This window comes from Dromiciops gliroides, chromosome 5 (genome assembly GCF_019393635.1).
Source record: "Dromiciops gliroides isolate mDroGli1 chromosome 5, mDroGli1.pri, whole genome shotgun sequence".
NCBI classification, from domain to species: Eukaryota; Metazoa; Chordata; class Mammalia; order Microbiotheria; family Microbiotheriidae; genus Dromiciops; species Dromiciops gliroides.
Window position 1 is genome coordinate 241,524,086 of NC_057865.1, and position 25,536 is coordinate 241,549,621.

At 38.9% G+C, this 25,536-nt stretch overlaps 1 protein-coding gene across 1 annotated transcript; it reads left to right on the forward strand.

The window, feature by feature from the left end:
* The first annotated feature begins 84 nt into the window (after positions 1–84).
* CCT2 (chaperonin containing TCP1 subunit 2) lies at positions 85–25,147 on the forward strand. The gene is made up of 16 exons (XM_043968462.1): positions 85–238; positions 1,253–1,327; positions 1,421–1,486; positions 1,772–1,883; positions 3,314–3,390; positions 4,230–4,342; positions 4,512–4,714; positions 5,219–5,319; positions 5,404–5,531; positions 6,548–6,651; positions 8,804–8,923; positions 13,800–13,928; positions 14,169–14,272; positions 14,521–14,620; positions 21,887–22,028; positions 24,634–25,147. The coding sequence occupies exons 1-16, from the start codon at positions 236–238 to the stop codon at positions 24,662–24,664; spliced, it is 1,608 nt and encodes a 535-aa protein (XP_043824397.1). The 5' UTR covers positions 85–235; the 3' UTR covers positions 24,665–25,147.
* The last annotated feature ends 389 nt before the right edge of the window (positions 25,148–25,536 follow it).

Below are 25,536 nucleotides of genomic sequence, written 5' to 3' on the forward strand. Positions count from 1 at the left end.
CACTCAAATGTCGTCCTAGCCCCGCCCTTCCTCCACTACCCTTATCTCTCCGTGGGTTAGTGGAGGGACAAGGCATTAATGGCTGCCGCCGGCACGGAGTGGAGTGCGCGCAAGCTGCCCCTCCTTTTCCGGCGGCTTCCGGTACGTCACGTCCGCCTCGTCCTCCCGTCCCAAAGACCTGACTCGGGTGGATTGTAAGCGGGTTTGCGGAGTGGTCGCCGAAGACTTCGGAATCATGGTGAGGCCCCGACCTGGCCCCCGCCGCCCCTTTGTGGGGGAGGCCGGGACTCCTGTGCGATCCCCCCACCTTCCCTTCGCCTTTTCCGTCAGCGACCCACGCGGGCCCGGAGCCTCCTCGCACATGGCTGCTGGGGCGGGGCGGGCTCTGGGGCCTACAGGTGCGGCCCGGCGGGCTCGGGCCTTGCTCACCAATGGGTCTGGGGAGCGGGGTGCGGGGCGCCGGCGTCTCAGCCTGAGGACCGGCCCGGCATCCCCTCCCCCATCGCCCAGGCCCCGAGGCTGGGCTGGGCCGGGCTGGGCCGGGCCGGGCCGGGCCTGTAGGAAAGAAACTTCTAGTGAGTGCAGGAGGCGGGGCCTGCAGCCCCGGGGAAGGAGGGGGCGCCTCTCCCGCTACTCTGCCGCGGGCCCCAGGCTTCCTGGGCGCTGGCAGCCTCCCAGCTTGGCTCCAGACGCATCGCGGCCCTGGGGAACGTGAGCTTTCACGGCCTGCACCCCCAGCCCGGCAAATGTAATTAGCAAATAAAATGCGACTGATTTTACTGGGCGCCTCGCACTGCGCCTGGCCCCGTTTAAATTCTTATTCTCTCCCCTCCCTGGAAAACCTGCTGGGCCGTGAAGTATATAAGCAGGCTTCAAAATTAATGACCGCCCCCCCCCCCCCCCCCGACGAAAAAATAGACTATGCTTCCCCCCCCCCACCCCCAAGACTTTATACCAGCAGCCACTCTCATTTTCCACTAGTTACTGCCTTGCTTTCTGGTGGACTTTTTAAAGCTTCATGGCTTTAAAAGAAAGTTAATTTTATAAATTTCAAATTTGGTCAACAAACATTTATATAAAACACTTAAATGTTATATATGTATGCATGTGTGTATGCACGTTTTGTATGTATATGTGCATATGTAAAATAAGATCTTAACATTTCTATATGTAATTTACGAGTTACATTATACATTTTGCATTTTTACATATATAAAGTTTAACTGTGCCTGGTGCTGGGTTTTGTTTTTAGGCTTCCCTTTCGCTTGCACCTGTTAACATCTTCAAGGCTGGTGCTGATGAAGAAAGGGCTGAAACAGCCCGTTTGGTAAGTCTCTCTGCTTTTCTGCTGCTATAATTTTCTGAATCACCACCTTAAATATTCCTAGTAATTTTTGGTTTCTCTGTTTTTAAACTTTAGTCTTCTTTTATCGGTGCCATCGCCATCGGAGACTTAGTAAAGAGCACTTTAGGACCCAAGGGCATGGTAAGAAAAATGGGTATGGGTTAGGGTTAGGTTGTCAGTAACAGATTTCCAGAGATTTTTGGAGTGATTTACAATAGCTTACATTTAATAGCTGCTAGGGTTTTATGATGCAAGGTTGTGTTCATTAAAAAAATTATATACTATTAAAAATGCTACTGAAAATAGGTCTTTCTAAAAATTATTTTTGCCTTAATGATACTGTTTGAAAGTAAAGGATGTGAGATTTTTATTTGTTTTGTTTTGGTTTTTGTTTGTTGGTAAACTGAACTAAATTTGTTCCCTTAGGACAAGATTCTTCTAAGCAGTGGAAGAGATGCTTCTCTTATGGTAACCAATGATGGTGCAACCATTTTGAAAGCTATTGGTGTTGACAACCCAGCAGCCAAAGTTTTAGTTGGTGAGTCTGGAGAGAACTTTTGACAGTTTACTTATACTTTGACTATGGCTTCTATGAAATGTCTTGTTTTGGGTTTTTGTTGTTTTTTTTTTTTTGGTGAGGCAATTGGGGTTAAGTGACTTGCCCAGGGTCACACAGCTAGTATGTATTAAGTGTCTGAGGCTGGATTTGAACTCAGGTACTCCTGACTCCAGGGCCAGTGCTCTATCCACTGCGCCACCTAGCTGCCCCTATTTTGGGTTTTTTTTTTTAATCCTTAATTAAGAATTTATTTAACACCTACAGTATGCAATGTGCTAGGGATACAAACAAGAATAAAATGATCCCTTTTGAAGTAATTTACATTTTAGCAGGAGACGAGTACATAGTAAGTATATAGCAAATAAATAGATAATACAAAACAGTTAAGTAGGTATTTTGAGAAGGGTGGCATTAGCAGTCACAGTAATAAATAACAAAAAAAGTCAGCTTGTATGGAGACTCCTATTACCATCATCCTACATCTAGGACAAAATGCAGAAATCTGTCTGGCATTTAAAGCTGTATTATAATCTGACTTGCACTGATTTCTTCATATTTGTTTCATATTAGTCTTGGTCATGTAGTCTACATTCTAGTCAGGTTGATTTGTTAGCAGGCATACCCCATATATTCCATCTCCTGCCTCTCTTCAGAATCTGGGATGCAGTTCCTCACTTTCTATAATCTCTTAAATTTCCTTTAAATATCACAGGGTTGGTGCTACCTTCTACTTGAAGAAACATTCCTCAGTCTCCCATGTTGTTATTAGAAGTGTTCTCAAAACTACTTTGTATTACTTTGTATCATCTTTGTATTTGGTTTTGTTATGGGGGGGCGGCAATTGGGGTTAAGTGACTTGCCCAAGGTCACACAGCTAGTTAAGTGTCAAGTGTCTTGAGGCTGGATTTGAACTCGGGTTCTCCTGAATCCAGGGCTAGTGCTCTATCTACTGCACCACCTAGCTGCCCCTATATTTGTTTTTATATGTGTGGTACTCTCCCAGTGTACTGTGATGTAAGCACCTTGAAGTCAGGGACTCTTAGGATTTATCATCTTTGTATCTCTAGTACCTCGTGGCTAGTGCCTGGACATATAGTGTTTAATAAATGTTTGTTGGATTTAATTTAGGATTGGTAAGACAAGTTCTTAGAATTAAAACTTCTTTAGGGGTAAAGAATGTGAGTTATTTTGTGCACAGTTCTCTATATCTTAGTTATAGTTTATAGTTGTTGATGGTAAAAATAGTTTATTGCATTCTGGTAATATGAAGCAGGGTCAGTTGCAAGATGTAAAGGACTTAAGTTGATAGTGGGTCAGATTTAATAGGCACATTCATTTTTTAAAAAAAATTATATGGATTAATTTAGAAGTTTCAAGTTACATAAGTAAATAAGGTTTTTTTCCCCCAGATATGTCAAGGGTTCAAGATGATGAAGTTGGTGATGGTACTACCTCTGTAACTGTGTTAGCAGCCGAGTTGTTGAGGGTAAGAAAGTCTATCGTTAGTAATTTCTGTTATATAATATATGTGGATATATGTTGCGGGGTCAGATCTGGTGACGATAAGACTCAGGGACCAATCTTAAATCAAGAAGGCATATTTTATTGGCAGCAGCCTGCTCCACCACCAGCGTGGGCCTATGTATCCCATGATTAGAGTGTTCTTCTAGCTCCTCCAGAGGTGCTCTTTTATCCTCCAAAACTGTAGCTGCTAGCCACGTGAAACTATGACTTTGTTACACTAAGTTTCTTATTCATACACCCCCGGGCTTCCCGTTTGGACTATGAGCCTGGATCCTGCCTGTGGGACTTCTTCCCGTTATCTGCACAAGCCTGTGCTAGTTCTTTTACCATGCTGATGTAGCAACTATTTTGCTTGTTTTGTTCCGGAGGTGGTCCCTATGGTCCCCAGGCCCTAAGTCTTGGTATGGGGCCCTATGATCCCCAAACCTTAGGTCTGTGCTCTACAGATATATTACAGTGCAACTGAATGTGGTGCCTACAGAACCCACCAGGATTGACCTATGATCCATGGTGGCTCTATGGCAAAATCATTTAACCTGATCTCAACAATTCTATAAGACTAAGTTGTAGGATTTGCTTTGACAAGAGAGTTTCCTCTCTTTGGAAGTTCCCCTAGACCAATGAATTACAGGTCCAAGGAGGAAACCATAAACAGTATTTTTAAATTTAATGTTCTGGCAGCTGTATTATTTTAATGACAAGTTATCCAAAATTGAATGCCTCCTCCAAAGGGGGGGGGGGGACCTTTCCAGATGAATTGATGTTGTTATTAAGCTCTTTAAAAAAATTTTTTTTTTTAAGGAAGCAGAGTCTTTGGTTGCAAAAAAAATTCACCCTCAAACCATCATTGCTGGTTGGAGAGAAGCTACAAAGGCAGCAAGAGAGGCTTTGTTGTTATCTACAGTTGATCATGGGTTCGTACATTAAAATTTTTTTCAATCAACATTTAATAATATGGAGTATAAATAATCCTTTTGGTAATTCAGTGGGGGAAATACATACTATGAAAAGTAAAAGTGAATTTTGGAAAAGGTATTCCTTGGAATATAAAAGGTGATTTTATTTCTGCTTTTTTCCATTTAGTTATGATGAAGCTGCATTCCGTGAAGATTTAATAAACATTGCTGGAACCACCTTGTCTTCAAAACTCCTAACTCATCACAAAGACCACTTTACTAAGTTAGCTGTAGAAGCTGTTCTTAGACTGAAAGGCTCCGGCAATCTGGAAGCTATACATATCATTAAGAAACTGGGAGGAAGTCTGGCAGATTCCTATTTAGATGAAGGTATGTTGTGTTTCCAAAATTATGAAGACTTAAGGTTTGATGCTTTCTATTTATTTAGTACTTGGTTTATTTTTCTCTTTAGCCAGACAATTTTGTATATCTTTAAGGGGAAAAAAAAACTCATTGAAAACAATTATAGTTTTCCTAGTAATTTGTCAAGTTAAGAATATAGTAGCTTTAAAAAAAAAAAAAGAATATAGTAGCTTATTTTTCTGAACTGCGACCTATTTCTCTGTAAAACCTATGATCTTTTAGTACTATAAAGTTGGGTGCAGAATCCTATTTAAAGTGACATTATGACACTTAATGAAGCTCTAAGGAAGTCATTTATGCCCTGTCCCAATTGCTATTGCTTCCATTATTAGCCTGACATATATTAAAAGTAGGGCATATTTTCTCAGTTCTAAAATGGTGGGACTGTGATTCACTTTAAAACACAGGTTATCTGAGCTATAGGATCCAAAAGTTGTCATGAAGTCAAACCTTTTGCTTTTTTCAATTTAGGTTTTTTGTTGGATAAGAAAATTGGAGTAAATCAACCAAAGCGAATTGAAAATGCAAAAATTCTCATTGCAAATACTGGAATGGATACAGACAAAATAAAAGTATGTGGTTTACATTTCTTAAAGTTGTCATTTACAACACTAAAATTTATAAAGCAAGTAACCTTATGCTTCCTTTTTATTTAGATATTTGGTTCCCGAGTAAGAGTTGACTCTACAGCAAAGGTTGCAGAAATAGAACAGGCTGAAAAAGAAAAAATGAAGGAGAAAGTTGACCGCATCTTGAAGCATGGTATCAATTGCTTTATTAACAGGTTTGTATTTGATTGAAGGACCAATAATTCTATCTCCAGCTTCATAATCTAGTTGAAACTAGCATACTTTTTCACAGTTAAAAGAAATGCTAACAGTGGCAGTTACTCAATTTTGAATAACTATTATGTAGTCTTTGGATTTTGTTGATATAGTGAACTCCCAGTAAGAAAATTCCATTTGTCGTTTTATATCTACATTTCTATAACATAGTCTTAGGGAGCTACCTTGGGCACCAAGAGGTCATACCAATGAAATCAGAGTCGGTCCCCAAAAAATGCATAGTCACTGTTATAAAGATGTGAATTTTCATTCCCCTGGTATTCAGGTTTCAGTTACATTTAATTATCCCTGTGGTATTTCAGATTTACACACTGACAGTAGTAGTTTATGTTGCTTTAATTATTAAACGGACATAGTATTGAGGAAAATACTTGTGTCTTGCTTACCTTCTACTTTGACAATAATAATTTGAATTAATTTAGCACTTAATTGTTGAAAAATGTTTTAACAACCATCTATGAAGAAAGCAGTTCAAATATCCCCAGTTATGAGGTTAAATGGATTAGTAGTCTTTGAACATAAATCAGCAAACATTCATTCATTAAGCCCCACCTACATGCTGGGGATACAGGGACAAAAATAAAGTGGTTCCTTTCCATGCTTAAAGGGAGAGCTTTACAAAGGTGGCAGACCCTGGGCTCAAACCTATATCTTTGGACTATAATTCTAGTCCTCTTTTTGGTATTAACGATATTAAATCTTAAGGCAGGCAATTAGGAGATTACAGTATAGCCCTTATATTATTTTAGTGCATTACTATGATTGCATTCATTGAAGGTTCCTTATTACTAGAAATTGACACTTGGGAGGAAAGCTTAAACTGCATTAAATCATGTTGTTATAAGTGTAGTTTATTCTTTTTGTCCTGGCATGGATACAGTTTATACCACTGTGATTCAATGATTGCATAAATATGAGGTTCTGCTTAAAATACAATTTTTCTTTTTATTTATAGGCAGCTGATTTATAATTACCCTGAACAGTTATTTGGTGCTGCTGGTGTCATGGCCATCGAACATGCAGACTTTGCAGGTGTGGAACGCCTAGCCCTTGTTACAGGTATGGAAAAGACATTGAACTTTATTCTTCTTATGCTTTAAATAATGACTTTTCAGTCAACAAACGTGTATTTCTGAATACTTGTTGAAAATTCTTGAAAGTAGAGGTGGCTTAAAATTTAAATATGTCACTTCTCAATTGTATTGGAACCAGTGGCCCTGGATAATAGTATGTAAAACAAGAACATTTGTGTGTAACTTTGGAATGAATTATATTTTTTAAAAGGACTTCACTTTCATGTTTTTTATGTAAATGTTAAATTATACTTTTAGTCCTCTGAGTGAACTCTGCCTACATATATCTCCCCTGGTCTTACCCCCAACCTCCCATTCCCAGTGTCTTACCTGTTAGAATGCCTAAGTTCTTTCAAGGCTCAGCTCAGATATTACCTCTTGGGAAGGCTTCTCCCTCCTTAAATTATATTTTATTTACTTATGTATATGCATGTTGGATCACTCAAGTAGAATGTGAGGTCCTTGAGAACAGGGATTGTTCATTTTTAATCATTGTGTATCCTCAATGCCTGGCATAGTCAGGCCTTCCCTCTCACAATAGGCGCTTCGTGTTTTTGGCATTTAAAGGAAGCAATAGTTTTGGCTTCCTGGACCTCCTGAAAAGGTCTTGGGAACATCCAGGTATCTCTGAATCACATTTTGAAAACTGTTAACTTATGATGTATGGGAAGAGTATATTTGAAAGGGGAAAGACTATACATAAGAGAATAAGCATTTATATTGTGCCTGTTAGGTTTTATAACTGAGTTAAGAGCTTTTTTAACAAATATTATTTCATTTGATCTTCACAATGCTGTGAGGTTGGTACTGTTGTCCCCATTTTACAGATGAAAAAAAAGTCAAATAAGTTAAATGACTTGCACCCAGGGTCACACAGCTAGTAAGAGTCTGAGGTTGGATATGAATTTAATTCTTCTGACTCAAGCTGTAGCACTTTGTCACCAGCTACCTCCAAGTAGGAAGACCAGTGAAGAAGTTACTACAGTAGTTCTGGTGAGAGGTGATAAAGGCCTGACCTGGGTTGTTAAACATGTGAGGGTTGAAAGGGGGATAATTAAAGACAATATGGGGGTAAAAGTGACAAGATTGGGCAACTGATTAGATTTGAGAGATGAAGAACAGTGAGGGGTTGAGGATGACACTGAGGTTATAACTGTTAAGGGCTAAAATTCTAGCTAAACTGTCTAAAATATCTAATGAGTGGTCGCCAATAAATTATAAGCTTTAGCAAGAGTTAGACTTTTAAGCGTTTATTAAGGAGAATAAGAATTTGGTAAAGAGAGAGGGAAAGGCCTAGATTCCTATCTATTAAAGGGAGAACGCATTTCTAGCTCTGCTCTTCACCAGAGTCCAGAGGAAAGAGCACCAGTCTCTTCCTTCCTCCTCCCACTAGTCCGCGTCACTTCCTGACGCCAAAGAAAAGACTCCCGGTCTTGCCCTCAAAGACCTTCGCTTCATGGGCGGAACTCTTCTACAGTAAGTCTCCAGCAGGTGGCGTCATTCCAGTCATTACATAACCTTGAGTGACTTAAGAGGATAATATTACATTTTTTTGTGGAAATAGGGATGTTAGGCTGAGTAGGCTTGGCGGAAAAGATGAGTTCTGTTTTAGATATGTTGAGCTTGAGATACTTCTGGGACAGCCATTTGGAAATGTCCAGTAAGTAGTTGGAAATGGAGCTCGGGAGAAAGACGGGGTCTGGATATCCAGGACTGGGGATCTTGCATTCACATGATAGTTGAATCCAAGGTAGCTGATGAGACCATGAAGAAGAGATAGAGAGAAAAAAAGAGAAGAGAATCCAGGACAGACCTGGATGGGGCTGCATTTTAACCTAGAGATACCGGTGATGATCCTGCAAAAGAGACAGGACAGGGAGGAGGAGAACCAAAAGAGAGCAGCAGTGTCAGGACCCCTGGACAAGAGAGGCAGGTCTAGAAAGGAGGACTGAGGAAACTTTTGGCTAAAAATCACTGGTGATTAATAGATTGACCATCAGATAATTCCCATTGTGATGTGCATATCATAACCAGTCACACTTAAGTGTTCATGCTTGTTTGGGCATCCATTACTACTAATACTAAACATGAGTTTTAGATCTGCCATGCATTGAATCAGTGCAAATTCATATTTATAGGTGGTGAAATTGCCTCAACTTTTGATCATCCAGAACTGGTAAAGCTAGGAAGTTGCAAACTTATTGAAGAAGTTATGATCGGAGAAGACAAACTCATCCATTTTTCTGGAGTAGCACTGGGTAAATACACATGTTCTAAGGATGTATTTATAGAGTCTTATCAAAATTATTGTGTTATAGTTTTATATGTGTTACTGTGTTTGTATCAAAGTGTAAGGCAATTTTTTTTTTTGGCTGGGCAGTGAGGGTTGAGTGACTTGCCCAGGGTCACACAGCTAGTGTCAAGTGTCTGAGGCTGGATTTGAACTCAGGTCCTCCTGAATTCAGGGCCGGTGCTTTATCCACTGCGCCACCTAGCTGCCTCTTGTGTAAGGCAATTTTAAAGCTCAATATGGTTGTATAGAATTGCTCAGGATTGAATTTTCCAGACAGCTGAACTTGGAAGTATGCAAACTTGGAAGTATGCAAATTGGGTTGTTTTTTTTTCTATTATCTTTCTTTCTTTCTTTTTTTTAAGTGAGGCAATTAGGGTTAAGTGACTTGCCCAGGGTCACACAGCTAGTAAGTGTTAAGTGTCTGAGGCCGGATTTGAACTTCAGGTCCTCCTGACTCCAGGGCCAGTGCTCTATCCACTGCGCCACCTAGCTGCCCCTATTATCTTTCATAACCAGAAGTTTTTAACCCTTTTTGTGTCCTGGACCCCATTTGGTAGTCAAGTGAAACCTGTGGGCTCCTCAGAATCATGTTTTTAAATGCATAACATACACAGCGCAACAAAGGAAAATGATTATGTTGGACTATAGCTATCAAAACATTTATAAAAACAAGTTCCCAGGGGTGGCTAGGTGGCGCAGTGGATAAAGCACCGACCCTGGATTCAGGAGTACCTGAGTTCAAATCCAGTCTCAGACACTTAACACTTACTAGCTGTGTGACCCTGGGCAAGTCACTTAACCCCCATTGCCCCGCAAAAAAAAAACCAAACCAACAACAACAAAAAAACAAGTTCCCAGACTTCAGAATAAGAATCTCTGTTCTAAAACATAAAAACCACTTTCCTATGTATAGAATATAATGGAATACTTTTTCTTGATCATTTAGGAACAATATTATGAGCATTGTTAATTGTTAAGTGACATTTTTATGTGCTTTAAGGTTTATAGAGCTTTTACATACAATATTGTATTTGATCCTCTCCGGAGCTCTCTAAGGTAAAATGTCAGTGGACCTTTCCATGGACACAGACTTCCATTCCCTTGAGGGGTTCCACATGGCCCTGTCCCTTTCTAAAACCTAGTTGGAGGGGGGCAGCTAGGTGGCGCAGTGGATAAAGCACGAGCCCAGGATTCAGGAGGACCTGAGTTCAAATCTGTCCTCAGACACTTGACACTTACTAGCTCTGTGACCCTGGACAAGTCACTTAACCCTCATTACCCCGCCCAAGAAATCTACATTTATTCCTCACTTTTTAGATATTCACTGATTTTAAATATCACTAAATATGGTGTTGGAGTTGAATGATTGAAAAAAATTAAGTGGTCATTGTGTAAAGCACTGTACTAAGTACTAGTGATACAAATAGAAAAGCAGGTATAATCCTGGCTCTCGATACAGATTAAGACAATATATAGGAGATTTCAGCTGTTGAGCCAGATAGAAAGGCATTAACTGTCCTTGGAGTGCAGTAGCAATGCAGATACTGTTTTATTTTCATTGATATGTCTTTGGGTTATTTCCTTGTTCGTCAGAACCACCAAAGATTGGAATGTTCTATTTTACCAAATATTTATCTTTTCAGAGTACCTAATGTGGGCTGTCTACATGACAATGAAAAGATCAAAATGTTCTGATTAGCTGACCAGGAATTGCCATTCGACTATGAATTTAATAAGGCATTTGCTATGTTTTTTCTCCTGCAAATTGGATTTTTTGTTGATAATACTATTTCTTAACTAACACCTTTTAATAATAATAGTTAACATTTATATGGGACTTTGAGGGACTTTACATGTTTTACTATAATTTGATTCTCACAGAAATCCTGTGAGAGAAGTGCTTATTCCTGTTTTATATCAGAGGAAACGGAAGGTTACCCAGTGTCACGTAGCCAGTACATGAGACAGGATTTGAACTCTGGTCGCCCCAGTTCTAAGTCTAGGACTGATATTCTTGTACTTCAAGTCCAGTGTTCTGTCTACTACACCACTGGTTCTATTTTTTGTACTTAAGATTTTGACTCGAAAGTCTAAAGTTTTAGATAAGAGGGAATTCATAAAATAGAATGGAAAATAAGCACTTTCTTGTTTGGAGAAGAAGTTTTTGTTTCCTTGTGGAAATCAGCAAGAAGGAATCCAAAGAGGCCTTTTTTATACTCATCTTTGGCAATTTCTGCTTCAGACTTAGCTATGAGAGTAGTAGGTTGAAAAAATGTTGGCTGGAAGAATCGCTATGAGGAAGCAACTTTGGTACTCAGTCTAAAATCTAGTGTTTTAAAGGTAACTTTTAGATGGGACTTGTTTCAAAGTCAAGTACATGTGAAAGGAAATAAAGAAAAAGATCTTAGGGGTGGTGATGCTTGAAGATGATAAAGAAAATTTCTCATTTTAGAGTTTGGTTTATTGGTTTTTTTGTTTGTTTTTGGTTTTTTTTAGTGAGGCAATTGGGGTTAAGTGACTTGCCCAGGGTCACACAGCTAGTAAGTGTTAAGTGTCTGAGGCCGGATTTGAACTCAGGTCCTCCTGACTCCAGGGCCGGTGCTCTATCCACTGCGCCATCTAGCTGTCCCCTGGGTTTATTGTTAATGGCTTTAAAAGTCTTCTTCTCATTTTAACATTTTAAATTTAGCTGTTCATTAACTAGATGTCATTTTGTGAAAATAAGGTGGGGAAATTCCTAATCAAGTCTGTCTGAACTCGGGCAGAGCCCAGCTATCTTGAACCTCAAGAAAATGCCAGACTTAAAAGTTAAGACCAAAGGTGTCAGACACATGGCCAGCAGGCCACATTGTAGCCTGCCCTCACTTCACTGCTGAGTGGGTTAGAACCAGTTTAAAATATAATTTGAAAATGTTTAACAAATTCAATAAAAATACAATAGACCGTAAATAATGTAATCATATGGTTTTCCAAGTTAATGTGTGGCCCTCAGAGGTTTAGTAGCTCCATTTCTGTTTGATTTTGGTACTTATTCAGTGCCATACAATCAAACTACCAAAAAAAATTTATAGAGCTAGAAAAAATAGCAACAGAATTTATCTGGAAGAATAAAAGGTGAAGGAAAGTGCCATATCTGCCATAGAGCAGGTACACAATATTGTAATAAATGACCATAGTAATTTAATATTTGGTTAACCCAAAGATCCAAGATTTGGAGACAACTCATTTTTTGACAGATTTCCTGGGAAAAATGGAAAACACAAAATGGCAGAAACTAGGTGTAGACCAACATCTCACATCATATGTACCAGGATAAAGCCAAAATGGATACATGATTGGCATAAAAGATAATGCCATAAGCAGATTAGAAGAGCTTGGAATAGTTTACCTGTCAGACAGATCTAGGGATAAGAGAAGAATTTAGGACCAAGCAAGAGATTGAGAGCATTACAAAATGTAAAATGGATAAATTTGATTATAAAATTAAAAAGTTTTTGCACAAACAAAGCCAGTGCAACCAGAATTAGAAGGAAAGCAGAAAACTTGGAGGGGTGGGAATTTGCAGCAAGTATCTCTGATAAAAGGCCTCATTTCTCAAATATATAGAGAATTGAGTCAAAATTATAATATAAAGTCATTCTCCAGTTGATAAATGGTCAAAGGATATGAACAGGCAGTTTTCAGACAAAAATCAAAGCTATCTGTAGTCATGTGAAAAAATGCTCTTGATCATTGTCGATTAGAGAAATGCAAATTAAACCAATTCTGAGGTACCACCTCACTTATCAGATTGACTAATATGACAGAAAGGAAAAATGACATGATGGAGGGCATGTGGGAAAACTGGGACACTAATGCACTGTTGAGGAGTTGTGAACTGATCCAACCATTCTAGAAAGCATTTTGGAACTATGCTCAAAGCCTATAAAACTGTGTGTGCCCTTTGGTTATACAATACCATTACTAGGGTCTATATCCTGAAGAGATTAAAAGGGGAGGTGGGGTGGGGGGAATAACCTATTTGTTCAAAAATCTTTATAGCAGCTCTTTGTGTGGTGGCTAATAATTGGAAATCAAAGGAATGCCCATCAATTGGGGAATGGCTGAACAAGTTGTGTTATATGATTGTAATGGAATATTGTGCTATAAGAAATGACAAGGGGGTCGCTAGGTGGTGCAGTGGATAGAGCACCAGCCCTGGATTCAGGAGTACCTGAGTTCAAATCCGGCCTCATACACTTGACACTTACTAGCTGTGTGACCCTGGGCAAGTCACTTAACCCCCATTGCCTAAAAAAAAAAAAAAAAATGACAAGCGGAATGATTTCAGAAAAACCTAGAAAGACTTTTACATCATGCAGATTGAAGTGAGCGGAAGCAGAAAAAAAACATCGTACACAGTAACAGTAGTACTGTATGATGAACAGTAACTGTGAGTGACTTAGCTATTTTTCAGTAATACAATGACCCAAGGCAGTCTCAAAGGGATCATAACAGAAAAATGTCCATCTCCAAAGAAAGAATTAATTAATTGGCATCTGAACCCAGACTGAAGCATAGTATTTGTCCCCTCCTTCCTCTATCATGCCTTCTTTCTTTCTCTCATTTGAGTTTTCTTCTACAAAATGACTAATATGAAAATATGTTTTACATGATCAGCCATGTATGGCCTATATTAGATTGCTTACAGGCATAGAGAGATTGAATTTGGAACTCAAAACTTTAAAAAAAAAAATAATGAATGTTGAAAGTTGTTTTTACATGTAATGAGGGGGGGTAAAATAATTTTTTTAAGAAGTAAGAACACTTGTTCTATCGATTCTGTTGTTTTTTCTTCTTAGGTGAGGCTTGTACCATTGTACTGCGTGGTGCCACACAGCAGATTTTAGATGAAGCAGAAAGATCCTTGCATGATGCTCTTTGTGTTCTTGCTCAAACGGTGAAAGATTCTAGAACTGTTTATGGTGGTGGTGAGTATCATGTTGTTTCTAAGTTTTATATTTTATATTGCCTTTTCAGGATTAAAACAGATTTGTACATATGATTTATTGTTTTAGTATATTTTATAGAGACTTATTTCTGTTGGTTTCTTTTTTTGGTTCAACACTGCTCTACAAATATTTTAAATGATGGTTTCATCTGATAAACTGATTAGTCACTGGCCCTGTGTTTAAAGAAAAGAATAGTAGGGATTTTTGTCTAATTTTTAGGTTGCTCTGAGATGCTGATGGCCCATGCTGTTACAGAACTTGCCATCAGAACACCAGGCAAAGAAGCTGTTGCAATGGAGTCTTTTGCGAAAGCTTTGAGAATGGTAAGTCGTGTGTTACAGGAGTAGCATTGTTTTCATACTGTTTTTTAAATTGTAGCCAGAATGCTTTCATCAATAGACATGTAATGACTGAAAAAGGAAGACTGCCCTGTTCTTCTGAAAGAGAGAAGGAATTCTGTGTTTCTAAGCTCTTAACTTACGGGTTATAAAAAGCTTTGTTAATTCATTAAGACAAATGGACTTTCTTATAGCAAAGCAAGTATTCACTGTTTGCTCATTTCTTTATATAGCTGCCAACCATTATAGCTGACAATGCTGGTTATGACAGTGCAGATTTGGTGGCTCAACTCCGTGCTGCCCACAGTGAAGGCCGAAAAACATATGGACTTGGTAAGAAACCAATATTTATTTGGATGAATGGACTTTTGGAACTTTGTACTTGGGTGGTTAAATAAATGAAATCTGTAGTTTAAATAAACAGTTCTTTAAGTGCCAAGAATACTTTGCAAATACCTATTCTGGTGGGGTCTCATAATAACCCTGGAAAAAATGTTAAGGACACTGTTTTCTCCATTTAATAAATTGAACTTGTGCAGTCATTCGGTTTACTTGTAGGGTTTAGGTATTGCACTTAAGATTTTATGCAGGACTCTAATTGTATACTCTTCTTAGAAATCATCCTTGCATAATTTTATAGTATGTTAACAAACTATCATTAATTTATGGTCGATTGGAGTCCAGAGGAAAATTAAGCAGATTTTTAGGAGATAGGATTATGTGAAAGGGTCTAGTGGGGCCCAGCTCCCCTGACAAACAACTTAGAAAAGACTTGTGGAGGTAGTGCATGTAAATGGATTTTTCTGGGATTTGGGCTGAGAAGAGAAGAGATTTGGGATGAATTCAAGGTACTAATTGCTATGGGTTAAAAAAGGGCTTCTTAAACATTTTCCACTTGGAGTTCCTTTCACCCAAGAAATTTTTACACAATCCCCACATTGTTATGCACCCCATATAGATAGGGTTGTGGCTCACGGTTAAAGAAGTTTTGGGATGAGAACCCCAAAAGGTAAACTCAGATGAAGAGGGAATCTTAACATTAAGTATAAACATAACTCCAGAATAAAGAGTAAGGCCTCCAAAATAGGCGGTATCCACACCTCGAGATCCTCCAAAAGTCCTGAAACTAGCATTCCCCTTGGAGCCACACAGCAGAAGACAGAGCCAGGTCCCTGACTTGTCTGGGGAGGGAGAGAATGTAACCGCTGGGCCATCTTGCATCAGGGCGCTCCAGTTAAAGTCTTCATTTAAAAGTATGAAGCATTCTAGCCAATAAAGGATGTGTCTACTATTTCTGTTTTTCTGCATTTGCTCTGAGGTTTTTATACCCTTAGCACATGGTCCATTTTTGTAAAGGTGCCATGAACAAAGGTAAGAAATATGCATACTCCTTTCCATTGCCATTCAGCAATCACCAGTGGCCTATCATTGTTTAACTTTTGGAAAATTATCTTCAAGCCTTAGGCCATCAAGATAATTGAAATTCAGTCAGGGCATATCTGGGATGCAGCAGGGGATGGAACTAACTCCTGGTTGGTGCTTGTGCAAAGAGGAAGCTACAGACATGGTCCTAACACCAGCTGACCTACATTGACCACTAGGAGATATATTAGAGCCTGGTTTAGGCTACCCCATACAGAACTTCAGTGAGTCTGCTATAGTAACTTACAACATTCTAGAGGAAACTGGATAAGGGAGGGAAAATGAAACGAGATTTAGAAATAAAATAAAATGTCACAGCATCTAAGTAGTACATGATGGATAAGTTAAGCAAATTACATAAGGAAATGTACAACAAAACTATAACAGTTGGACGTTTTAGTGTACTCATTTCAGGAACTAGGCAAATCTAACAAAATAAATAAGAAAAAAATTAAGGGCCTGAAAATAATTTTTCAAATAGTAGACACATCCTTTAGTAACCAGAATGCAATAATAACTGTAATACATAAGTCCTTTAAAGGAAGGCCAAGTGGGATAGGGTTGAGGAAGAGAGAAGGGGTGCAGATGGGAGCACATTGAGGGATGAGGCATAATTTACTCCTATGTAGGTAGTGATTAAATAACAGGGATAGAGGGAGAGTAAAAGTGATGGGAATTTGTGAGTTGTAGGAGTGGATGATAAATGAGTTGTTGTAGGGCAAAGGGACTTCAGCTCTTGGTTTTTGCCAGTTTTTCCAGGCTGGTCCAGAAGAAAGGGCATTATTGCAGCATTAGAGGAACATCAGAGCTGATAGAAAGGGGTGGGGTGGGGTGTCCTAAGACATTGGTTGCCCTTTTTGCTCTTCTGGGCTGGGTTAAAGCTTTGGGAATATAGCCAACATGGTCATTAGGAGAAAATATATGTTACCAAACTGTTAGAAAAGCAATAAATTATTTTATTAAAAATGAAACGTGAAAAAATTATCCTGAACATTAAAGGGGAAAACCTGCTTTTATATATAATTCCCCCCTTATGCTTTACTATGTATATGAAAATCCTCTTTTGGTATTTAAGTTCAATATAAAGAATAAAATTTAAAAACTATTTTCTGTGGTAGACAACAAAAAACGTTCTCTTGGTGGGGAGCCCAGTTTTATTTCATGCCAGTGGAATAACCAAGCAATGATTTAATTAACATAGCTAGAAAGTAGACATCTTATGTGATATTGTCTTGTGTTCTGTAACTAATTCGCTCCACAGAACACATGTCAAACCAACGCATGGCTCAAGTTTGATAATCTCTTCTTCTAATGATTAGAGAATGACAGAGTGATTTGAGTTTTCTTTTCTTGGAAGGAAGAGATCTGACCTTTGTGTATCTTTAACACTTTTAGTGGAGAGCTTACACCCAGGACACCCTCATTGGTGATTCTTTGCCAAGATAAAGCTTTTGGGAATGCAGCGGTGTTAATACTGGGGCTTGGTCTCTCTCTGATCTGTGGCATACTCGGTTGTAAATTCCTCACATCAACTTAATGAAAGCAGCATACACAGGCCTGGCAAGAAAGAATTCCTGAAATGAGTGTTTCCGAAATTGAGACCAGAACCACAAGCCCTTTCCATGATGGAAAACCAAAGTACACATAGGCTACTACCGGAGCTGCAGTAATCTCACTTCTAACCCCTCACATCCTATGTGAGGGTGGTACCATCTTAAAGGAAGCACTGGAGGCTCCTGTTCAGTTCTGCAAGAGCCAAGCAGCTTCAAGCCTACACTGAGATTGGGACCACCAGCTCTTGCCTAGCTTAGTTGAGATTCCTGAATCTTTCCCACCTCTCCCGTACCCCTAGCTCTGTTGGTAGATCCAGGCTGTAAAGAGGGGATGATGCAAGATGTCAACAACCAGATGGAAAATTGCTCTGAATCATTAATAATGAGGGTTGTAAATTAAACTAAGTTTTGAGGGTTCTGCCTCGTTAAATTGACAAAGGTGATAAAGAAAATAACACTTATTGGAGGGGGATTGTGGGATATAGATACACTGATGCACTTATACCGTAGGAGTATAAGTTATTCATTTGGGAAATGGCCGGACAAATTTTATTCTACAAATGTAATGGAATAAACTTGTGCTGTGTTCTAATAATGATGGGGAAGATCAGAGAAATCAGGGAGGCTTGTGTGAAATAGAGTGAGGAGAGTAGACCCAGGAAAAGATTTTGTAATGTAATTGCAATAGTGTAAAGGAAAACAACTTGGGAAGACTGAATTCTGATCAGTGAGTTGATCAATCTTGTCTCCTGAAGACCAATGATGAAGCATGCTTTATATCTCTTGTTTGTTTGTTTTTTGTTTTTTTGTGGGGCAATGGGGGTTAAGTGACTTGCCCAAGGTCACACAGCTAGTAAGTGTCAAGTGTCTGAGGCCAGATTTGAACTCAGGAACTCCTGAATCCAGGGCCGATGCTTTATCCACTGCCACCTAGCCACCCCGTTTTATATATCTTGATGAGACAGATGATTGACTAAAGGTATAGAATGAGACATACATTTATTTATTTTTTTTTTGGTGGGGCAATGAGGGTTAACTGACATGCCCAGGGTCACACAGCTAGGAAGTGTCAAGTGATTGAGGTTGGATTTGAACTCGGATACTCCTGAATCCAGAGCCGGTGCTTTATCCACTGTACCACCTAGCCACCCCCCATACATTTTCAAACACAACCGATTTATGAATTTGTTTTGCTTGACTATACTTGTTACAGGGGTGGAGGTATGGGGGATGTGGTGGGGAGGGTAGTTTGGGGGACAAATGGGTGTCAGGGGGAAAGTGACATATTTGAAAAACAGCAGAGGAAGTTCAGATAAGTCAGATTCTATATACTAAAACCCACTACACAATATTTCAGAGTTTCATATAGTTTTGTTCTGTTCTTTGCATTTTGAAATGTTTGATTGTTGATGTTTAAGATATTTTTTCAAAAGTAAATCATAACCATACTCTACTTTTTTTGTTTTTCTTTTTTAAGGTTTTTCCTTTTTGTTCTGATTCTTTCACAACATGACTAATGCAGAAATGTTTAATATAATTGTACATATATAACCTACATCAGATTGTTTGCTGTCTTGGGAAGGAAGGAAAGGAGGGAGAAAATGATCTCAAGCTTCAAGTGCCTCTTATTTAATGCTTTAAATATACTCTGTTTATCTTTTGCCATGACTGACTAGAACAGGGAAATGGCATTCAATTTTAAACAAGAAAGAAAGCATTCTTATTATTTATATCATTTTTATAAAAACACAGCCTAAATCTGTACAGCTTTGTCCCTGAAATACATAAGACAGCACAATGACTGAAACAATTTTTGTTTGTTTGTCTGGCACAAAGAATTGTTTGCATAGGTAGGTATGTAACTGCTTTTGCAACTTATTGTATTCTAGAGCGTTTTTGCCTTTTGTTTGAGGTTAGGACTTGATCACTTTGCAAATGCCAGCTTTGCTCACCATGAGAACAGATATTTAGTCAAAACAGTTTACTTTTTAGACATATCAGATGATCCAATTGTGACACTGACTTTTGTCACTTGGAAATTGTAATAAATATTATATTGAGAATCCAGGGTGGCAAAGTGTTTGGAAACTGCTGTATGAAAGCCAGTTGAGGTAACTGAGTGTATTTATCCTTAAGATTTAGAGGAGAATTATATTTGGTTTCAGATATCTGAAAGGCTCATGCGAAAGAAGGAGTAAAACTGTTTGAGGGAGCAGACCTTGAAAATTTTGGTGGAAATCATTGGAACATTGGAAAGTCACCTTTGGTTCAGTGTAAGGGAGAACTTTCTCCAGAATTCAGTAGTGAAATAGGGAGACTGCATGATACAGTGAAAAGTGTACTGAACTTGGAATCATCCGACCTGAATTCAACTATTTGCCATATGTTTACCTGTGTGTCTTCAGGCTATCCTCACTGGGCTTCAATTTACTCATCTGGAAGATGGTTGGACCAAATGGCTGACCTGGAAGGTCTCTTCCAGTTCTAGATATTTTGATTATGTGCTCCCTTGTAGTCAGTTCACTTCTAATGGGAGTGTTCAAGCAGAGCCCGGGTGACCACTTATAAAGAATTTTTCAGAAAAAACTTTTGCATTAGGAGAGATTTTGAACCTCAAGCTTGCTATCAACTTCATGATCATATAAATCTTTGATAATTCATGAAATAGAACATCTTGAGAGGAAAAGCACGCCCAGATACCCTTAAAATCAGAAGTCATGGGGTCAGCTAGGTGGTGCAGTGGATAAAGCACCGCCCTGGATTCTGGAGGACCTGAGTTCAAATATGGCCTCAGACATTTGACACTAGCTATGTGACCCTGGGCAAGTCACTTAACCCTCATTGCCCCACAGAAAAGAAAAGAAAAGAAAACAAACAAATCTGAAGTCATTTGGGTTTATCTGTCATTCTGGATTACCTGACAAGAGGCCCCTGTAGCAATGAGAGCTTGCTGGTGATACCACCTGCCTTGGGCAACTGCTTCAGGGAGGCTTTATGTACAGATGCTGTTGACCTCACTCCAGTAAAAGTTTGTGTCATTGAATTATGTGGTGGACTCCTATTTAAGGCGGCCTTTGAAGATACAGTTTTCTGTTTTCAAATTGGCTTGATACCTACTTAAGGAAAAGGACTCCATGATGTGGGTTTTGTAGGTAGTGTCTTACAAGGCTTCAGTGCTTAGGCCCTAGACCAGCAAAAGTAGAAGTAGAATGGGCCTTGTGTAATTTAACAGAAAATGCTAAAGAGTATATAAAGAATAGTATAATCAAAAGAACTCTTAAAATTTTGGTCAAGAAATACACACAGCTTGCTGTCATTTTAAAATTTAGATCAAATTGGACATTTGATATTACTCTTTACAACTCTGCCTGAGACTCCCAGCAATAATGCCCCTCCCCCAGTCTCAGACTGCCAGCAGTCCTGAGGGCCAGCCAGCAAAGTGACCCCTGTGGAGATTTGATCTGCCACTTGTGTCTCTTAAGTGCTCTAGCTCTTCATCCTGTGTGTACCCAAATTCTGAAGGCTGAAAAGAATTCTCTATTAAAAAGACCCAAACGGTGATTATTTAAAACAAAGTTAAATGTGATTGCAATGCTGACTTGGCTAAATACAGAACAGCTCAGAAACTAGTGTAGTCTGGATGTCTCAAAGCCAATTTTGTGGAGTTTTCAGATAATTAAGATCCATCCAACAACATTGTCTCAATTTTCTGCCATTCCTAAATTGTAAAGAGGTTTGATGATTGCTATGTAGTAATACTAACAAATAATGGTTGGAAAGCTTATAATCTGAGATGGACAATGGATTTATTTAAGTCAGGCAGTCTGATTTCATTTTCTTTTTTTTTTCTTTCTTTTTTTTTTTTTTTTGGTGGGGCAATGGGGGTTAAGTGACTTGCCCAGGGTCACACAGCTAGTAAGTGTCAAGTGTCTGAGGCCGGATTTGAATTCAGGTACTCCTGAATCCAGGGCCGGTGCTTTATCCACTGCGCCACCTAGCTGCCCCTGATTTCATTTTCCATAAAGTCCTTGTCACCTTGTGATGCTTCAGAGTCAAAAACTGATACGGCTTCATCCGTATAGGAAGCACCACAGAAGGTATGCTTCCATCCACTTTGCCATTGTTTTGGCCTGGAACTGTATTGTCTTCACCATTTAGAATGAATTTTCTGAGAAGCATTTGTTTCCCCTTTCTTTCTGAATCTCTAACATGGTGCGTTACTTGGCACATGGTGTGTACTTATTACAAATCAATAATTTGCCTTGGGACCTTGTTGTTGAGACTGGTAATGATCATATCCAGTTAAATATAATGGGGAATCTATTCCTAAAGTAAATTTTAAAAGAAATAATATGAGAGCTTACATACTTAAATATCATCCTTTGCTGTGTAAAGTTTGTCAAAAATTTAGTTAAAATGTTGTGACCCGGGGCAGCTAGGTGGCACAGTGGATAGAGCACTGGCCCTGAAGTCAGGAGGACCTGAGTTCAAATCCAGCCTCAGACACTTAACACTTAACTAGCTGTGTGACCCTGGGCAAGTCACTTAACCCCAATTGCCTCACCAATGAATAAATAAATAAATAAAATAAAATGTTGTGACCTAATATTTTTATTCTCTTAAGACATGAAGGAAGGCACCATTGGGGATATGGCCGCACTTGGGATAACAGAAAGTTTCCAAGTGAAGAGACAAGTTTTGCTGAGTGCGGCTGAAGCAGCAGAAGTGATTCTTCGCGTGGATAACATCATTAAGGCAGCACCAAGGTACCATGCATCTGTGAATTATTGGCGCAGTATTTAGAAATATTAGTAGCATGGCATCATTCATTCACTATAAATTATTAAGAGCCTTATGTGGTAGTAGGTACTTGGGGAGATCAATAAGACCCTGCCATCAAAGAGCCTGTTATCTTCTGGACGCCTTAAAATCATATTAAATACATAGTAAATAGTAAAAAAAATCTATAGAATTCTTAAGCACATACTTCACCATGTTCTTTAATATGCTGCTTTTCCATTTTAAATGGTTTTCCTTAGATAGAAAGAAGAAAGCTATTTTGTTAGACAAAATTGGTATTTTAAAAAACCCACAAATCTGATGTGGTCTGGTGGGGAGTGTTTTGAATCACTTTAAGTTGATAACCACCAAAACAATTTTTTAAACTTGTGAATGAGAGAAAAGAGATTGAAACGAGCCAAGATGTCTTTGTTTAGAGACTAAACTTTAAGTGCTGCCTGCCTTCCTGCCCAAGCAGCCCTAACTGGTTTGACTCAGAAAGCTCCTCCTCGCCTCCATACAGAATTGGCTTTCTTGGACCCCTTAGTAAATCTGGACAAGACTGTTGTTGATTCTTTACTTTGAAAGCAATATTCTTGTCTTGTGAGACATTTGAGATTGTATTTAAGTCGACTAAATTTTCTTAAATTGTCTTTAGAGATTTTTCTCTTAAAACGACTTAGAGAAAACCAGTAGTTATGGCTGAGTAGAGAAAGGAAAGGTACCAATGGAAAGATTGGTTACACTGTAATCCATAATTTCACTACCACAGTGAAGTCACCTGGAAGCAGCACTAGACCAGACAGACACTAGAGCTCCTGGCTGGACTCTGCTCCCACCTGGGTTGTAAGGCCCCAAGAGGGGATCCTGGCCTTTGGAAGCGTTTGCTCATGTGCAGGATGAGAGGTTGGATGAAACCCCCTTTGAAGTAGCATATACAAGTAGTGCCTTGTTTATGTTGTGATGGTCTAGTTTCTCTTAAATGAATTTCACAGATAACCGAAGTATATCCAAACCACTTCCATCTTCTAATGCCTTCTAATGTGTGATAAAGCTTGGAAAACTGACATCAATTCTGAGCATCCATGGTTCTTAATCACTTACAGAATCAAACTCAGACTTCTTGTTCTGGCATTGACTCGTTTCTCTCCACTCGCCCGCCTACTCTGACTTCAGTGAACTTTGTTTTCTCATCTTTGTGACATCTCTCTGCTCTAACATTTAACATTCCCTGCTGACCGACTCTTCTCTGCTTCTGTCCGATAGCCTTTTATCCAAGCCCATCTCAGGACCTACTTGCTCCAGCTCAGCTGCCTGTGCAGTGAGCGACCTTGTCCTTTTTCTGAGCTCCTGTAGCGGGTGGGGGATACTACTGTTGGGACTTAGGAACCCTCAAGTGACTGTCTCCCTCCTAGATACTAGTATCTATTCTGCTTGTATATTGCTGTTTTTCCTTTTAGAATGGAACTTCCTTGAGGACAATCCACAATCCATCCACAATCCATCCCCCAGCTTAGAACAGTCTGGTACACACTAAGCAGTTAACACATACTTAAAGAACGTTCCCTCCTCCCTACCTCACAGATTTGTTGTGAAGAAAGGACTTTTGTAAATGATGAAAATGTTGTTGTTATTCTGAGCATGTGTGTTGTCTTCTATCAAACCATAATCTCACTGATGGCAAGACTTGCATCTTCCTATCTATTTACATCTCTAAGACCTTAAGCTGTGGCCTGAATGTGATAGGTGTTCAACTATTAGTCCTTTGTAGGATACTGACTTGCAGTATCCAACTGCCTTGCAGTTGTGGTAGGCTGCTTGAAGCTCCTACACTAAGTGGCCCTCTTAGGTTTGCGTGCCAGTTTTTATTGTTGTTTCCTCCTTTAATTCCTAGTACTTGTGTTGTTAGAGTACCTGCCACTAACCACTATCCCTTCACCTATATAGCATCTTGTAGAAAATAGGACTATTTTAACAATGGGCTCACATATTTAAGCTGTTACACTCCCTCTCCAAAAGAAAACAACATAGCAGGGACCGGTGACCTCTTCGGTAGAGATCTTCCAAGCAGTGAAAGTTGCAGTCCCTTCGTGGCCATTTTGCCATGTTCTCCCATAAATCAGTCTGTCAGCAAACATTTCTGCCACGAAGAATCCTTTTGACACTTAAGTGAATACCAAAGAACTATGTCTTTGTTAAATATAAATAGTTCACTGTTTGGACAAGGCCTTGGAAAATGCCCAACAACAGATACCTACATTCACTAGATTGTTTTGATGTCCCCACCAAGAAAGTACTATTATAGGGGTGAAAATAGCTTTCTTAAATATAATAGTATGATAATAGTTTTAGTCAAAATAAGATTTATAAAACCTGCAAAGATCTGTGATTGTGTGATTAAAATCATGCCCCCCCCCCTTTTTTCATTTCACATAATTTTACATGAATTGACTTACTGTAGTTAATGTTCAATTTTATTTTTTTGAAAGGCACGGTGGGGAGGAAAAGAATGTCTTAGTATTTATCAAGAAAGAATAAAGTGTGATATTTTACTAAAGAACTAATTTTTCTTTTCTTTTTTTTTTTCCCCAGAAAACGTGTACCAGATCACCACCCATGTTAGACATTCTCATATCCCAGAGAACTCTGGGGCCAACTATTTCAGTAACAAAGTTGTTGGAGAGAAGTGCACCTCTTAAGGAAGACCAAGGAACAGAAACTTATCTGAGACGAGCATATCCATGAATTTGGACATTTAAACTGACTCTTCTAGTTCAACATGGGTCTAATTTATTTGCTGTTTCGTTTTCAGATAAAACATAGAGTTGATTTTTTAAAAGTTCATTTCCCCTACTGTGCACTGAAATAAAATTTCCAATGTTTACTTTGTTTTTAATTTGTCTTGTGTTATCATAAGTCTTGTGTTAACCCCTAATGTAATAAAATAATTTCAGAAAAGCGTCTGTAGTTTAGAGTTTAGATAGGTTAGTGATAGTCTACCCGCCAGCACGTGTGAGCTAGTTATTCAGTTCATTATTTTGTTATCAGCTAAAATTAAAATATTCAATAAATCAAGTTCCAATTATTACTTCAGTGTTGTGGCAAATCATTGCACAAAATTTATGTTGTATTTAACATTGTTTGGTTTCTTAACTGAGATGGGGAGGGGAAGGGACTAAGTATTTATATAGAGCCTACTATAATCCAAGCCCTGTATTAAGCACTTTTTACAAATATTACCTCATTTGATCTTCACAATAATCCTGTGAGGGTAGCTACTTTCTCATTTTACAATTGAGGAGACCAAAGCATATGGGTTAAGAGACTTGCCCAGGGTCACACAGCCAATGAGTATGTAAAGGAAATTTGAACTCGGGTCTTCATATATTTCCACATTAATCAGAACAAAAGGAAAAAAAAAACACAAGAAAGAATAAACAGGAACAGTAACAAAAAAGCAACAAAAGTGAAAATAGTATGCTTCAATCTGCATTC

Coding starts and splice junctions, on each gene's coding strand:
- CCT2 (XM_043968462.1), top strand. Junction 1,328..1,420: donor GGGCTGAAACAGCCCGTTTG/GTAAGTCTCTCT, acceptor TTTAAACTTTAG/TCTTCTTTTATCGGTGCCAT. Junction 1,884..3,313: donor AGCAGCCAAAGTTTTAGTTG/GTGAGTCTGGAG, acceptor TTTTTCCCCCAG/ATATGTCAAGGGTTCAAGAT.